At 39.9% G+C, this 17,056-nt stretch overlaps 1 protein-coding gene across 3 annotated transcripts; it reads left to right on the top strand.

Annotated features, from left to right (window-relative positions):
* The first annotated feature begins 772 nt into the window (after positions 1-772).
* On the top strand, positions 773-16,181 carry LOC133842471 (uncharacterized). 3 transcript variants are annotated; one of them, XM_062275566.1, is made up of 3 exons: positions 774-2,775; positions 15,074-15,244; positions 15,657-16,181. In XM_062275566.1, the coding sequence occupies exons 1-3, from the start codon at positions 1,053-1,055 to the stop codon at positions 15,773-15,775; spliced, it is 2,013 nt and encodes a 670-aa protein (XP_062131550.1). In that variant the 5' UTR covers positions 774-1,052; the 3' UTR covers positions 15,776-16,181. The 3 variants fall into 3 exon arrangements, with proteins under 3 accessions (XP_062131551.1, XP_062131550.1, XP_062131549.1); XM_062275565.1 differs by having other exon boundaries at positions 15,011-15,244; XM_062275567.1 differs by lacking the exon at positions 15,074-15,244 and having other exon boundaries at positions 773-2,775.
* The last annotated feature ends 875 nt before the right edge of the window (positions 16,182-17,056 follow it).

The following is a 17,056-nucleotide window of genomic DNA, read 5'->3' as shown; positions in this document are numbered from 1 at the left end:
TATTAATTTAGTATTCATGGAAATTTAAAAATTAAAAAAATCTGTTCTTAACATAATTAGTATGTTTTTCGCTGCTATCGAAATTGATAAGGCAAAAGTGTAAAAGAAATTTAGCAGGTCGTTAACAATATAAATTTGCGGGGCCATTGCCAATAATAATACTTTCGAATGTTACATTGTTGATAATGGATTTGCAAGTGTAAGCTTGACTTGATTCTAACGGTGCTCCAGAACAATAAAAGCTGAAGATCAGAATGTTGCCGCAGCTCTCAGCTGAGTCTGAATGAGGCCTCCGCAGAAAGCTGAGCAGAGTTGAGCTGAACTATATCGATATATCATTAGCAGTCTTTTGATTTACAATCGCCTTTGTTTTGGCCTTTTGTTGGGCCCATTTTGGCGAGTGGTTCGACTCTTTGGTGTTTGGTGTTCGCTTAGCTTAGCACAATAAATGTGCCTGAGTGCGGCTAATAGCACTTTCCAGCCAAAAACCAAATAAAACAATAACAACAACAACTGAAAAGAAGAATACTATTCACATATGCAGAACGAATGAAAGTGTTCTCTATAACAAGCTCCAATTCGCTTCCAGACAGAGTGAAGAGGGAGAGCAAAGCAGAGCAGCGCAGAGCAGAGCAGAGCAAAGCAAAGCAGAGAAGAGATCAAACCAAAGTGTTTGGTATGAGTTGCAAGCGACTTCAAACATGCCTCAAACGGCTCAAGACTGAACCGGGGGGCCAAAGCAAAGGCGAACTTGCAGAGCGGACCAAGACACCAGTCGATGTTGGTTGGGCCTGGCGAGCGGACGTGACGAGCGCGTAAAACGTAAGAGGCGAACATAAAACGATACGATAAAAAGCGATAGCGTTGAACGAAAGACGAAAGCGAAGACGACGAAGAAGAAGTAGAACGTGTAAACGACGCTTTTCTGTTTTGTGACTGTGCGTGTTTCTTACTGTGTGTGTGATTCTGTGTTTGTGTGCGTGTGTGTGTGTTGAGCATGTGCAGCATTTGAGTTAGCACGTAACGGGCGTAACGGCGACTACTCGATCCAAATGGCCAACTGGACTCTGGCCAGACGCTGGATCGAGGCCAGCAGACTGCTGCTGTTGCTCTTGATCATCCTGCAACTGATTGCAGCAACGCCAGCGGCGCGCAATCCCAACACCAACTACAACACAAACAGCAACAACAACAATAACAATGTGAACAATAATAATATTTGGCGACGCGTGCGTCTCGTGACCAGCGTTAGCGCCAGTTCGCCCGCCCAGGAGCGAGAACGCAATGCTTATCAGCTGCTCAAGGCCAACAATAGCAGCTCCACTTCAACAACAACAACAAGCACATCAACAACAACAACGACGTCGACGACGACATCGACGACGCCTGCGACACCGCGTCGCAGTGCCAAGCAGCTGCTGCGTCGCGAGGATCAGCTGCATGTGCTCGAGGGCAATGTGTCGAGTGCGGCGCGTTTGGAAATGTCCACGGAATTCTTTGTGGTGCCCACGTTGACAGCGGGCACCAGGAGCAGCAGCGGAAGTAGCAATCGCAGCAGTGTCACCACAACAGCCACGCCCACGCGCAGTCAAGGCGCCCGAGCACGCGCCGCCAATACGCCGCGTGCCACACAGAGCAGCAACGGAGCAACTGGCAACAGCAATGCGACACCGCCCAGCATTGTGTCCACCACACAGCTGCCGTTCGCCGGACTGCGCAAGGAGGTGTGGGTGGTGCCCGTGCTGGTGCTGGCCAGCTTGACCATGCTAATGATGGGCGCCTTCGAGATCTTTGTGCTGTTCAAGGCTTGGCGCACTTCGCCGTCGCGTCGCCATCTCTTTCTGGGTCAAATGCTGCTGCTCGGTCTCTTCGCCTGCGCCGGACTCGGTGCTGTCATCACTGCTCAGCCCACGCTGCTGAGCTGCGGCGCCATACGCTTTGGCGTGGGCGTTGCTTATGCTTTGGTCTTTGCCGCGCTGCTCGTCAAATGCGTATTCCTCATCAGTCTGAACGGTGGCGTCTATTTGCCCGCACCTTATCAAGGATTATTGCTGCTCTTTGCGCTGCTCATTCAGGTGGCCATCGGTGCACAGTGGCTGCTCACGCAACCGCCGGAGATCTACACGACAAGTGTGCCGGTGATGGGCAGCGGTTTCCTCTCCACGACGGTGGCATCGCAGACCAATTACTCCGCACTCTTCTATCCCACATCGTATACGACGTTGGATGGCACGCCGGAGATTTATACGCGCATTGCGGCCGTCAGCACTGTGTTGATACCGCTATGCAAGACGCAGTTCTCGGAGCTGCTCTTCTCGCTCATCTACATTGTGTTCCTCATCGTTTTCATTGCTGTGCTGGCGATCAAGTCGCGCGGCATACGCGACAATTATCGCGAGGCGACCTACATCGGACTGGCCATCGGTGGCGCTATTCCCATTTGGCTGGGCTGGATGCTCTGCGGCTTGGCTGTGGCAGAGCGGCACAAGGATGCGTGCATTGCTTTTGGTTTGGTGGCCACATCGGCCACCGTGTTTCTGGTGATGTTCATGCCCAAGGGCAGGCAGCTGGCGGCAATGGGCAAGGAGGGACTCTACGTCGAGGATCGCGAGGAGCAGTTCAGTTCGTTGAGTCGCGCCGGTTCGGGCTATTCGCCGTCCTTCTTCCACTTCAAGCCCATCAAATACGGCGTGATGAGTGGCATGCCCAATTCGGCAACGAATACGGGCCAGGGACTGAGCTCCAAGCACTGCTCCAGTGCCAACAATGGTGGAGGTAAGTCTCTCGTTCAGTGTTATCTGATGTTATATCGTTTAGCTTAGGCTTAAAGCACTCTTTGGAGTTTGTCACAATTGCGTGCATCGAATCGCATTTGCAGGCCAGACACAATCGTAGTCACAGACGCAGACGCAGTCGCAGACCCAGACCCAGCCTTAGCTGCAGGGTGTCCCTCGCCTCAGCTGTCAGTTGCTATTAATTTTGTAATAACTTTCTTTTCTTGCTCCACATGTGCCGAGGGGTTGCGGGAAGGGGGTATGTGTGTGTGTGTGTTGCAAGCCTCGAGGCGAACTCTTGAACTCTTTGTTGTGTTTATCTGCTCGTTCGGTCTTTCTAAAAACAAAAACGTAGAAAAGCAAAAGTCTTGACTTTCAAACGGTAGCCAACACACTGCACAGTGGTCCAAACTGCAACTGTTAAGTCCACAATTTAGGCATTGTGCACATAGCAAGCACATTAATTATAGAGCTTAATGTTATTGTTTCGTATTTTATAAAGTTTTTCAGCAATTTTTCTTAAATTTGATACAAACTAAAACAAAAGACTTAGGCAACGAACTTGTAAGACATTTATACAATTTGTCAACTTTGTGATGTTTGTTTTAGGCTTTTTTAGTTATTCTTAAATATGTATATCGTTTAAGGAATTTCATAATAAATTATTTTAAAGACTAACTAACTTTTTTTTTTTGATATTCTATGACTTTTCCTACATTTTATGCAGTCAAAAACGAAAGACTTAGGAAACGAACTTGTAATTAATATGAAACATTTAGGGTCTTGATGTTTTGTGTTTGTAGAGATTAACATTATTGTTTCGTATTCTCGACATATAGAAAAATATTTAACAAATTCAATATTTCATTAATTTAAATCAAGCAGCTGCAAGCAAAAAACTCAGTCGTCAAAACTGGCATCATTTATTATATTATTCTACAAATTATTTAGTTTTTTTTTCTTTTATTTGAACAGTTTAAAACAAAAGACTTAGGCGACGAACTTGAGCTTTATATTGCTTGTTTTTTTCTTCAAGAATTTTTGAGCCATATGAAAAAGAATAATTCTTAGATCAAAGAGTTATGGGTTTGTATTCCCCAAACTAAGAATTTCAAAGAATTTCATAATTTCACGCTGATACAAATAAAAGATTCAGGCAATGAACTAGATTCATTTTTTATTAGCTTAACTATTGTGGAATTATTTTAAGAACTATTAAAATTCATCTGCAATTTTCCTTATTTTTCTCGGCCAAAATCAAAAGACTTAGGCAACAAACTTGACACACACTCACAACGAAAGGAAAATTTCGTCGCAATAAAGCTCAATTGTAGATAGCGCAAATTGTATATCATCAATTGCTTATTGCTGCGCCGCTATGCTATCAATTTTGTGCCACTGTGCAGCGACATCAACTGGGCTTAAAATTGTTTTGCCATGCCGTGTAATTGTTTGGCATATTAATTTCCTCGAGGCCGTCGTGTAAGCCAAGTGTAAAAAGAGCACTCACACACTTACACACACACATACATACATGGAGTTATCCATCTGTCTATCTGCCAGTCTGTCTTTCTGTCTGTCTCTCCGTCTGTCCGACTGTCTGTTTACCTATCTATCTGGCTGTCTCTATCTCCATGTTCATTTGTGTGCTCGCAACGGCTGCTTTCATTTTCGTTGGTGAGAACGTCGCACAAGTTCGTTGCCTAAGTCTTTTGATTTAGTTCCCTCTGCTACGGCGGCTTTCTTAATAATTTTTGATAACTGCTGCGGTTGCTTCTCTTCTACTTGTTGTTGTTGTGCTAATGGAGCCATCAACGAGATCATATTTATTAGCTAGATTTCACATCTGGTCATTAAATGGTGTTAAATGTCATTGTCAATTTGTAGAAATTGGCCGCGACCTCCGACAAAAATGGCGATAGTCAAAGTGGCAAGTGAAACGTTGCCACGGGCAAACAGAATGACATCAAAGGAGATCATTTCTTTTTTGCCAGCATTTTTGTTTGAAATTTCTAAACAACTACAAAGCCGATCAGCAAACAAAACACTGTCTTTTCTTTTGGCTTTCTAATGAAAGCAAAAACAGTTGGATAAGTTGGCAGACAGCAAGAAGAGGGGGAAGTAATGAGTGTGCGTGTCCGAAACATGCAACACACATTTTTACACTTTTACGTAATTTAATTAATAAAAATCCATTAAATTTATGGTTGCATTAAACAATTAACAACAATATTTATAGCCCAAAAGAAAGTAAATAATTGAATAAAGACGAATTCGAAATGCACTTTCTAGGGTTGAGTTAAAGTCTACTTTAGTTGAATAGAATTGCTTATTGCAATAATTTAAATACATTAATAGCAATTGCTTATTTTTAATTAATTGTTTATCGTTTATGTCAACACTTGACAAACAAAGTTGTATGTTAATTAGAGCTATTCAAAACTTAATTAATGTAACCAATTAATGTCTAAATGCTTAATTGCTTATCGATTTTTAATGCGAATACGCAGAAGCACAAATCGCATTATTTAATAACGGATTTGTCATGAGCAAACGCAATTGATGACTCGCCATGGGTTATTCTCGGCGTTTAAGCTGCCATAAGCCAACTTACGTAACAATTCTTCTGGTTAGGGTATAAATGTTGCAATAATTTACCGAATTATAACACTGCGCCGCTGGGCTTAAGTAGGAAGCGTTGCACATGGCAGCTCCTTGACGATGACTTTATGTGTATGCGAGTGTGTGTGTGTGTGTGTTAGATTGCAGCTCATGCCACGCATGAAAGCAAATACAAGCGATACAAAAAGCAGAGAGCTAAAGCCATAGCTGGAGCTGGAGCTGGAGCCGCGCACAGCCCACTGCCGAAACGCTTCGTCTCACGCCAAGTGCCTGTGGGCAGCCTCGCTCTCTGCATCGACTGCGTCGCAGAGCAAAGAAAGCAAGGCAAGCAGAGAAGACAGCTAGACAGACAGACAGACAACAAAATATAGGTAGGTTCGTAGTATATACACACAGATAGATAAATGAAAGATATAGTACTTTTGCCAGGCTGCATATATACGTCAAACTGTCTGCAATTGAAAGTGCATTTGAGGGTAACAGCAACAGCAACAACGACAACATCAGCTATGACAAAAAATATATATAAAAAAAAAAACGAAACTCAAAGACAAATGTCTGGAGACACAGAGCACAAAATCAAAGTTGGCACAGGGCTTATAACAAGCCGGAGATGGAGATGGAGATGGAGATGGAGACGGAGCTGAGCTGAGCCAAGCTGAGCTGACATTATCGGGTACCGTCCCCAGGTCCGGGCCTCTGGCATGTGTGTGGGTTGTAGTTGTGATTTGAGCCAAGCGAAGCCAAGCCAAGCCACAGCGCTGAGTGAAGTGACTGAGGTACAGGCAAAAAGGGTTTTTGCTTGATTAAGGGCAAAACAAAAATCAAAATCCAAATAAAAAAAAACTGGTGCTGTACGTGGGCTGCAAAGCGAACAAAACAAAAAAAAACGAAAACGTAACAACAAACAAATTTACATAAACCAAAGTCAAAAGCAAAAGTAGTTGAGTAACAACAACAAGAAAAATAAAAAGACACAGGAAACGAACCTGCACAGAGCAGCTCAATTTGCAATGATTGAAAGCCTTAAGAACATATGGAATGTGTTATCTGATTGAATTGAGAGCGAGCGCAAAAAACTGAAATATCCAAAGTTGTGTCGACTTTTGATGGCTGTTGCGATAAACATTTTTAAGCTTCAGCAGAAGTCCAGTCATTAAATCGTAATCGAGGATAAACTCAAAGGCAAATAAATGAACCGTTCTTATATAAAGCACAGTCAAATGGTTTCTAATAAACCCACAAGATCAAATTTCCTGTCAAACAGCACAAGCATACCTGCAACTCTAAGTATGTGTGTGCGAGTGTGTGTGTGTGTGTGTGTGGTCGTTCTCAGTAAGCAGTTCGGCACATAATTCACTGAGCAATTTGCAACAATAAACTAAACGACAGCTAACGGCGTTGACGCCAAGGAATGAGCCAAAGTCGAAGTCGAAGTCGATGCCGAAGTCGAGGTTGAGCCACAGACTCCGAATCACTCGATGATTGTTGAGGCAAAGGCAAAAGCCAAAGACGAGGAACGCAGATTGACAGCTTCAGCTACAGCTACAGCTTCAGTTTCAGTGCTTGGCAGAGCTCACTAGTCGGGTTGTTGTTGCTGTTCGGCTGTTTGGCTGTTTGTTATTGTTGTTGCGACGCGTCGCCAACATGGCCAAGGATCGGCTGCTGAGTTGCTGACTCGCGATATGGCCGATATGAGGCCGGCGGTTGCCGTTGATTGAACGCGCATAAACCGCTTGAAAAGAGTTCAAGGTTGCTCGCTTTAATTGAAGGCGCATTGTTGTAACAGCTACAACACCGCCAACCTGGCCAACACGACGACAGCAACGACGACGACTACGACAACGATGATGATGACGATGACGACGACGACGACAGCAGCAGAAACAGCAACAGCAGCAGGGAGCAACTGAACAAACTGAGCGATGACAGGCCTAGTCACAAAAATAGACACTCAGAGGGAGGTTCAATAAATATGTGGGTTTCACCACACAGGGCAACAACAACAACAAATGTCATAAATCAGCTAAATAAATACATTAAGATCTGTGCAAGAAGACTGCAAAATATCAGCGAAAACTATGACATGAAATCAAGTAATAATTAAGGAAGTCTGCCAAGACAATGACTTTCCATAAATGTTTGTTTATTTTATTTTCTTAATGCAATTATAAATGTGGGTTACAAGAAAAACTTAAAAATATTTCCAATATATAAATTGATTAATTAAACAATAAAAGCTGACTCGTAATTCTGTAAACTGTGTTCGTAGCAGCCAAATAATTAAAGACACCACTGAAATTAAAGCTAAGCGCATACAAGCAATAAATAATAAACTTAATGACACAAAATAGGATGATCAACACTTTTGTCCATTGGGCAGATAAGCCCTTTACGCAGCTAACTAAGTACTCAATGAACTACCCCATTATTTAGGTACTTCCGCCGCGGTTGCATGATGAAATCATTTTTTTTCGTGTTGTTGCGTCTCAGTTGTTTTTTGTTTTGTTCAATGATGTGTCGTCGTCAGGCACTTGAACTGACGATGGCCACTTGGTCAGTAAGGTAGAGGCAGAGATGAGGATGAGAGATGCATCTGCCTTGTGGCCTTTGTTCTATGCGACGGCGCATTTTTTCGTAATTTTATTGAGTGACTTTATGCCAGGCAGCTACATACATAAAATCAATCATTCATGCCGATGGCTGCAGCAACGACAACAGCAGCAATAACAATAACATCCAATAATAATAATAATAATAATCGTAGCAACAACAATGCTAATTCACTTACTTGTATTGCGTTGTCAACGTGCTTAACCGGGAGAAGGTTAAGAGCTCTGCGGAAGTTTTTTTCTTCATCTCGTCTCGTCTTGTTTCGTTCGTTCGTTGTTTATCTTGGGGATATGTCAATAGTTATCGCTACAATAAGCCGCCTGAGGAGGCCATAATGGCATATCGATTTAACTGTGCCGACTTTGAGACTTTAAATATACTTGAGAAACTGATCGATCTTTCAATGTCAACAAAACAAGCAAAACTTCAAGCTTAAGCGACTCGGCGAAACGTAAAGAAAGTTCTGTTATAATTAACATAATTTCTGATATTTAAAAGAATTATTCATAACAGAATCATCACAAGTTGCACAAGTCTTTTGTTAAACAAATTGTGGGCAATCAAAAAGCATGTCAACAGTTTTCCCAGCTTTATCTAATGATTTGATAATTGAGCTCGAATTAGTTTAAGAATTAAGGTAACTGTTTTCTAGGTGTGAAATGTTAAATAAATATAGATCTCAAAATGAACCTCTTACTTCTATAGAATTGTTCTTGTGAAGAAAGAAACAAGTTTGTGCCCTCAGTCATTTGATCTGACAGTGAAAGAACCTTCATAATCATGTAATACAAACGGCAGCCTTAACAAATTTTATTGACCTTCGAATAGCTTTCCAAAAAAAAAGTTGTTTTGCTAATGAAACTTGAATCCGAAGAAGAACTAAAAACAATTAATAATCGATATCTGAATGCGAAATAGTTATTGATTACTTTGACCAAAAAAATGTTCGTTATATTTTTAATAATATTATAATGTTGTATCATCAATCTATCGTTTAGAGTTTATTCAACTGTTTTCCAATATGTCCAACACACAACATTTACTTTTCTTTTGTCAAATTCCCCAATTTGAGGCCCTATAAACAACAATAACAGAAAAAAAAACTAAAACTGGCTTGATCGCTTCGAGTGGTTCACTGGATTGCTTTGACCACCAGCATCAGCTGTCAAAAAACAGCAAATATTGGAGATGGAAAAAAAATCGATTAGCCTCAATTGTTCTAAGCCCTCTTCAGCAGCACAAACAAAAAACCAAAGACTTAGGCAACGAACTTGAAATTGAAAAATACTACTCAAAAAAAAAAAGCAAGGAAGGAAAACAAATTGAATTGAACAGAAAATGGACAGCAAAGAACTGAGAACTGAGAGCTGACGATGGCGATGGCGATGACTATGGCGTAACGTACAAATCTGTGAAGTACGTGTTGCTGAGTATCTGTAGTATCTGTATCTGTATGTGTGTGTGTGTGTTGGTAACTTAATATATGAGTCGAGTAAACGCTGCAGCACGTGCTTGAAACGAGCGTCGCTGTATATTACCACAAAATTATAGCGGTTTTGCAATAACAACAGCAGCAGCAGCCCAGCCACAAAGACTGAGACTGCGACTGAGTCTGAAACTCTTGGATGATATTTAAGTTTTGCGCCTAGAAGTGGAGTCACAGAGCTGGGAGCTGGGAGCTGGGAACGATGTGGATGACGACGGCAACGGCGACGTTGTAAACGTAATCGATAACCAGTTCCGAATTGTTGCAATGAAACCGAAAGCGGAAAAGCCAAGCGATTGAAGCAGTAGTCAACCAGTTAGCCAGCGAGCCAAGCGAGTGGAGCAACAGCGGCAGCCAATGAGCCATGCCAACTGCATAAGTTAAATTATGACGCTAAATTGGCCAAGACCAAACTGATGCTGCGTACGGTATCAGGCATTCACTGATTTGCGGTTAATGCCACAGCACAAGCAGCACAAGCAGCGCTCGTATAATGCAAATTGAATTGTACTTATGTTAGCAATTTGAAGGTCAGACGCCCTTCCTTAGCCGAAATATGCAAATTGCCAACTGTGTTATCTTGCGTTTGCGTTTGCGTTGCGTTTGCGAGCATGTGAAAAATGCAACTCTTCCGCTTAGGCCTCTAACTGTGGCTAGACCCTTGCTCTCGGCTGGCTAAAAGCGAGCCACGTTCATGACAATGAACTCTGCACACATTCAGTTAGAGAGTGAGAGGGAGAGAGAGAGAGAGAGAGCTCCCAACGAACGTGGCCAATTAGTTATAATGCTGCTTCGTGATATCACAACATCTGGCAACTCACTCTCGAAGCACACACACACACACACATACACATTTATAGAACCCAGAGAAGTAGTAGTCGGGGGACGGAAGACCCCAGAGTTGTACGAGCTGCAGCCAATAAGGAAAAACTCGACGCTCGCCAAGGAAATTACTCAAGTCTGCAAAGTATGTACGAGCAACAAACAACAACACTAACAACAACAACAATACTCTAAGAATACTTGGCAGCGACTAGAACAACGACAATAAGAACAACAACAAGAGCGAACAATGACAATCTGCACGTAGCAATCAGTCAACGTGCGGCAGTTGGTTTAACTTTAACTTGTTGCCAGCGATACTACGTGTGAGACTCAGCTAGCGAGAGAGAGAGAGAGAGTGAGTAGCGAGGGGGGAGAGACAGATAGAGGGGCGAAAGAAGGGGAAGAGGCGGGCAGATCCGGCAACGAACGACAACTGCAAAATGCAAAACGTGGAAAAACGTTAGCGGTTAGTTGACTGTCAATAGAGATGAGCAATTATGTGATTTTCATGGTCAAGGTGGAAAGAAAGAAAAAACGTTCAACTTGCCAAATGCCGGAAAAGCTTTAAAAATACCAAAGCGTATAAACGAAGGGAAACTGCACAGTTATCTCTCATTATAGGTACTCGAACAACAAACACAAAAAATTGCTAAAACAATTTAATTTCGATTGTTTGATTTAAGCAAAATACAATAAATTTCCTAAATATATACAAAAATAAAATACATATTTTGTTTGGCTTAGTAAATTAATACATATTTCTCAGATTTTCATAATTTTTCATTATAAAATGAAATCTTAATTTAAACTTCAAAAATTAAATTCAAATTTTAAAACTTGGAACAAAATATTAAATTTGATATAATTTCAATATTCACCTCTTCCTTCAGTTTATTAATTAATTAAAAACTTTGAATATTCATAAAATTATTTATCAATAATATCCATTTAACTAAAACTCAATGCATATTCATAAAAATAAATTGATTATATACATTTTGTAATATTTCAATTTATTTTCTGCATCATGTAAAATATTTATAGGCACATATTTGATTCTCATATTTTCAAAATTTTTGCTTATTAAACTTCAAAAATTCATTTAAATGAAATTCAAAGCTAAGAACAAAATTTAAAATTTTTATAACTTAATCTCAAAAAACTTTCAATATTGATAATAATTTAATTGGAAGTAAACACAAATTTCTTAAATATATATAAATAAATAATATACATTTTGAAATTCTTTTGAAATATGTTATTTTCTACACTTTGAAATACTTTTGAATATTAATATTAAATACTTAGATATTCCAAACTTATTGCTATCAAATGAAAAAATAATTGAAATTGAAAATTAATCTAAATAAAATCTTTTAATATTGATAGCTATTTATTAATACAATTTCCTTAAATAGTACTATAATAAGTGGCTCTTACAGTCACTGCAATTAGTTGCCAGTCACTGACAGTCACTTGTAGTCACTGTCATCGCTAGCGAACTGTAACTTTACGCCCACACATGCAAAGTCTGGATGCACCAATACGAATGCAGTGCGGAACACGCACGAGTTGAGTCTGGTCATACATATTTGCACTTAATTAGCCATTTATTTTTGCTGTTTTGGCTCATTTTCTAGCTGTATTTTATGCAGTTGTCGTTGTACTTGTTGACGTTGTTGACGTTGCTGTTGTTGTTGTTGGTGTCCAGAATAGACAGCTGTTGCAAGTGGCAGCAGTCGCAAAGTGGCATATTTTATGCAAGCGAGCATAATTCATAATGGTAAAGCGAGCTAACTGACAGACACTTTAGCGCAGACGCGCAGAAGCTGGTGAAAATCTCATTTAGTTGGCTCTGCAAATGTGGAATCAGGCAGCCAAGAATTAAGCCAAATTTGCCGCTTCAGCTGCAGCAGCAGCAGCAACAAACTTGTTTGCAAATGTGCAACACACACACACACAACACACACAGACAGAGAGAGAGAGAGGTGCATATGTATTTTCATTTTCTGACACATAATTCCAGATTCACAGCTCGTGCGCTGCCAGGGCAGCAAGCAGAAACAAGCGAGCTTAATTGCAGTATTTGTTCTAAGTTAATTAGAAAACCAAGACGGCCACAACTAAACCAGCCAGATGGAAAGGGGATAGGGGAAGGGAAAGGGAAAGGAGGGAGAGACACAGAGGCCAGTCGGGGCATAGGCTTTTGCAATGGCATCAGAGAAACCAAGTCAGCATGTGTGTAACTGCTGCATTTAACACTGTCAAGAGTTCAGCAGCCAGGCAGGCAGCAGCCCAGTCAGCAGCCCCAATCTGAATCCCAGTCGCCAGCCTCTGCCTCTGCCTCTGCTCTCAGAGCTTAGCAGAATTTCCGACGTCGACGTTTTTATTTATCTCAGCCTCTGTTATTTTTGTTCAGTTTTTATGTCATTAACATACTTTACTGCACGTATGTGTGTGTATGTGTGTGTGCCGTTTTCTTACATTGCCCTGCAAGCTGTTGAAAATATAATAATCATAATTTATAAGCCATGTCTGAAAAATCGGGCAGCGACAGGCGAACAGCCGGCTGATTGGCTCGCATTTGTTTGGCTTTGCATGTTTTACTTTATTTATTTATATACCTTGTGTATAACAGACGCGGAACGAGCAAGCTAATGATAAGCTTGAAATTTGTGCACAAAAATAGAATTTCATGTGCTGCCAAACAAAAGACTTAAGCGACAAACTTGATGGTGTAGTTACCTAATTACTGACAAGTTTGTCTTGTTCGCACTATAATGTAATGTAATTGTTGCTAAAAATACTTGTCTACTGCTAATTACAAAGCTTATGCAAACAAAAGACTTAGGCGACAAACTCAACTTGCAATGCAAAAGACTTAGGCAACGAACTCGTGAGCGCAGTTAATCATGATTATACAAAATGTTATTCATAACAGTGCAAAACTAAAACAAGATTTACTTAACAAATATTTACAAGTTTAATTGATCTGAATCGAGCGATAGCGGAGACAAAGCACACAGCTGCGTCTAGTGGGAAATACTAATTTTAGCTATAGATTCTCAGTATAATTAGAGCCGCAACTTGTTTTGTTTCTGCTTAAGGTCTATGTTGTTTGTTTCTATCAGCATATCTATTTTTTTATTTTGTATTTTTTCTGTTTTGTTTTGCTGCTGTTAACTCGCTTAATAAACCATCTTGTTAAATGGTTGAAACTAATGGAGACTAGTAAATCACGCGAGCTATTGATAAGCATCATATTTGTGTGATATATATACACACACGGTTCAATGACATGCGGAGTTATATGATCAGGCCGGAACGTTGTTGAGAGAGGGGACTCTGATCTCTGATGAGTGCAATCAATTATATGCTTATGCGAACTATAAAATGTCATAAAACAGTTTCTTATAAATCGATTTATGCTGTTAATGACCTTGTCGTTCATAAATACACACGCAAACTGTAATAAGCTAAAGACAAACTGACGCTTTAGGTTTTTGCTCAATACGCACCATAATCATCAGACTTTCTCTATAGCTTGAGGGTGTTATAAAGTTGGCCCATTGACACGAAAGGTTTTAGCTCAGATTTGGCATCATTAAAGCTCACCATAAATTGCTGCTTAACTCTCTGCATTTTGTATATCTATGGCGCCTAGGCAAAAGTGTGAAATATGACAGAGTAATTTTGGTTTGCCTTTTTTTTTAGGAAATTAGGTTGTGTGTCTGGCGGCCAGTTGGGTCAACGCGGCTAATTAGTGGTCGCAGCTACATAAGTGGTCAGTGGTCAGTGGTTAGTGGTCTGAGCCGCAATGTGTGCCCAATGCAGCCATTGTGACATCTTTTTTCATTTTTCGTTATTTGATATATAAAATCTCGTTTACGATTGTTATGAACTTAAGACATTTATTTACCTTGCACTCAATTCATTTTCATATACATATACCATACATTTTTCTATCACATTTTTTTTTGTCAATCCATCAAACATCATGATCATCATCATCACCAACATCATCATCTTCATCTTCATCATTATCATCACGTTCATCATCATTGCGACACTCACAAAACACAATCTTATCATTACAACGGCAACAACTTCAATACCAAAATCCAATGGTCACCCTCATCGAATTTGTCAACATCATCCAAAATTCTCGACACGCTCACGACTCACACACATACATACATACACACGTACACCTCAATGTACATTACATAATCTTTTCATGTTATTTTTGTTGATTTTTATTATTTTATTCATCAATCATTTTGAATATCTTTTTCTCATTTTTGGTTTTGTTTCCGGTATTTTACCTTTTTCAAATTTAATTAAATTTACATTTATTGTCAAACCCAACACAAACCATACAAAAAAAAAAATAACGAACGACACACATCTGTATGTGTGGCACAACCAAAATAATTACTGTACATATATTTACACACTCTCTATATATATATATATATTTATTATTATACCCGTATGCCTATGTGTATATGTGTGTGTGTGTGTGTCACGGCTGGGTTTGATTTTGGTTTGGATTTGGTTTGGAATTGCTATCGATAAAACGCACACATGCACGCAACTGCACACACACACACAATACAACTACAACAAAACCCTATGCACACCAACAACAACAACCAAAACAACAACCACTTGGGTTCCGGGCCAGCAGATCGAGTCGCTTTGGTCACCGCCGCACCGCCGAGCTATACACGTATGTATCACTATTTTCCAGCACATTTGAGCGCGCACCCGTTTTGCTATTACCCACCCGCACCACCACCACCACCACCGCCCGCACCGCCCACACAGCTGGCCACACCGCTGACCCTCAAACAGCTGGGTAACTCGCTTACCTCCATGACACAGGCAACGCAATTGGCCAAAACGCTGCGCTATGCGCCAGGTAATAACATACTAGCATTCTTTTTTGTTTATGCTTAGCTCTTTATATCAATAGATCAATAAAGGCGGCAGTAAATTATTCAAGCAAACAGTTGTTTAAGCCAGTAATTATTTTAAGCTATAAAGTATTTAATAATTTAATAGAAGAACACTTGGTTTGGTTGATGAATAGAATTCACATTTTAATTTGAAAAATTTGGAATACAATTTTTGATTTTACTATCTGCAAAATTAATCTTAACTATTCAATACATTGTACTTATTAGGAATAAGAATATTTTTTGAATAACTTATTTTTTTTTTTAAAAACTTATTAATTTGCCTTCACAAACTTGAACTTATCTTTATCAGTTATTTCCTTGATACATTATCATAACCTACCACCTCTTCTCTTATTACTCCCTCCACATCAGGCATGTTTATACGACCCGACGAAACGAACCTTTATACGACGCTGGAGCCCACATTGAGCAGCAATCCGAATGTCTACTTCCAGCGAAGCGGCGCTGTGCATCCGGGAATATTGTACTGACTGAAGGCAGGCGAACAGGAGTCAACAGAGAGCCACCGGAGCTATCGAGAACACTGGAACTGAGTATTTTTTCGTAATATTAAGATGCAGCACATAGCGCTCCCTTCCCATACCCACACCCATTCCCTTTACCCCTTCCTCCCTCCCCCTCTCATCTAACCCTAATACGGCTCCCAAGGAGCAGCAATAAGTGAATGATGATTCAATTGAATAGTGTAATACTTTTGTCATAATTGCTAAGCTCATAGTTTGTAACGAATTCAATAGCATATAGCAGATATATATACTTAAGATATCTTATGATAAAATATGTACTGGAATTTTGATATATTTCAGCGACGACTCGAAATGGATTTGCAATTTGTAGTCCTAGTTAAAAGACAAAAAAAAACAAACAAACGAATAAGTTTAAATCGAAGCATAATTCACCATTTACACAGGCCATATAAGTATATAGTACGAACGTTGATCTAATCAGTTGATATTGACTATAGCTATTCTCATTTAGTCTGCAATAATGGTGAAATTAAGAACTATATATATATGGTGGATATCGATTGTTGCAGCCGATCGAAGAGAATTTAAGTAATTTAATTTAACAATCGATATCTATTATGCAAGATCTACAATAAAAATAAAAAGAAAATAGAACTAAGTATATCAAGTCTAGATGATTTTTTGTGTAGTATTTTATAATTGAAATACACTTTGTGTGCAAGTTTATAGTAATTTAATAATTGAAATAATAATAATCTTGATGATTTCTGACAGTTTTATAACGCACTAAGATTTATGCCTTCACGAGCAATTAAGCCCCCAATAATAATAATGGTCAACACAATTTGTTTAGCCAAGTAAAAGATCGTTTAAGCGAACACAACACAATAATGTTATATGTATGTACATAATGCCCCCGGGCAAACACACACAGACACACTCAAGCACACACAAACACGATGAGCAAATACTCTCAATAAAAGCTGATAAAAAAAAATAAAGAAGAAAACACAAAACAACTGAAAACAACTTACACTCAATTACGAGTTGTTGTACCACACAACGATTACGATTACAATTGCAATTACAATTACAATTAAATATAATTGCAAATTATTGGCATTGCAGCGCCTATTAACGCCTTCAAACAAACAACAACAAGAGGCCTCAGTAACTGGTATTGTCTATAGCATAGTCTATGCTTCACTTTAGATTGCAGTGAAGTGGATTGGACTTGGGAGGGGGGGAGGTACAGACCTATATTATTGGATGCCGATGCGGCAG

This window comes from Drosophila sulfurigaster, chromosome 3 (genome assembly GCF_023558435.1).
Source record: "Drosophila sulfurigaster albostrigata strain 15112-1811.04 chromosome 3, ASM2355843v2, whole genome shotgun sequence".
Taxonomy (NCBI): Eukaryota; Metazoa; Arthropoda; class Insecta; order Diptera; family Drosophilidae; genus Drosophila; species Drosophila sulfurigaster.
Note: the sequence above shows the minus strand (reverse complement) of the source record. Positions and strands in the feature narration are given on the sequence as shown.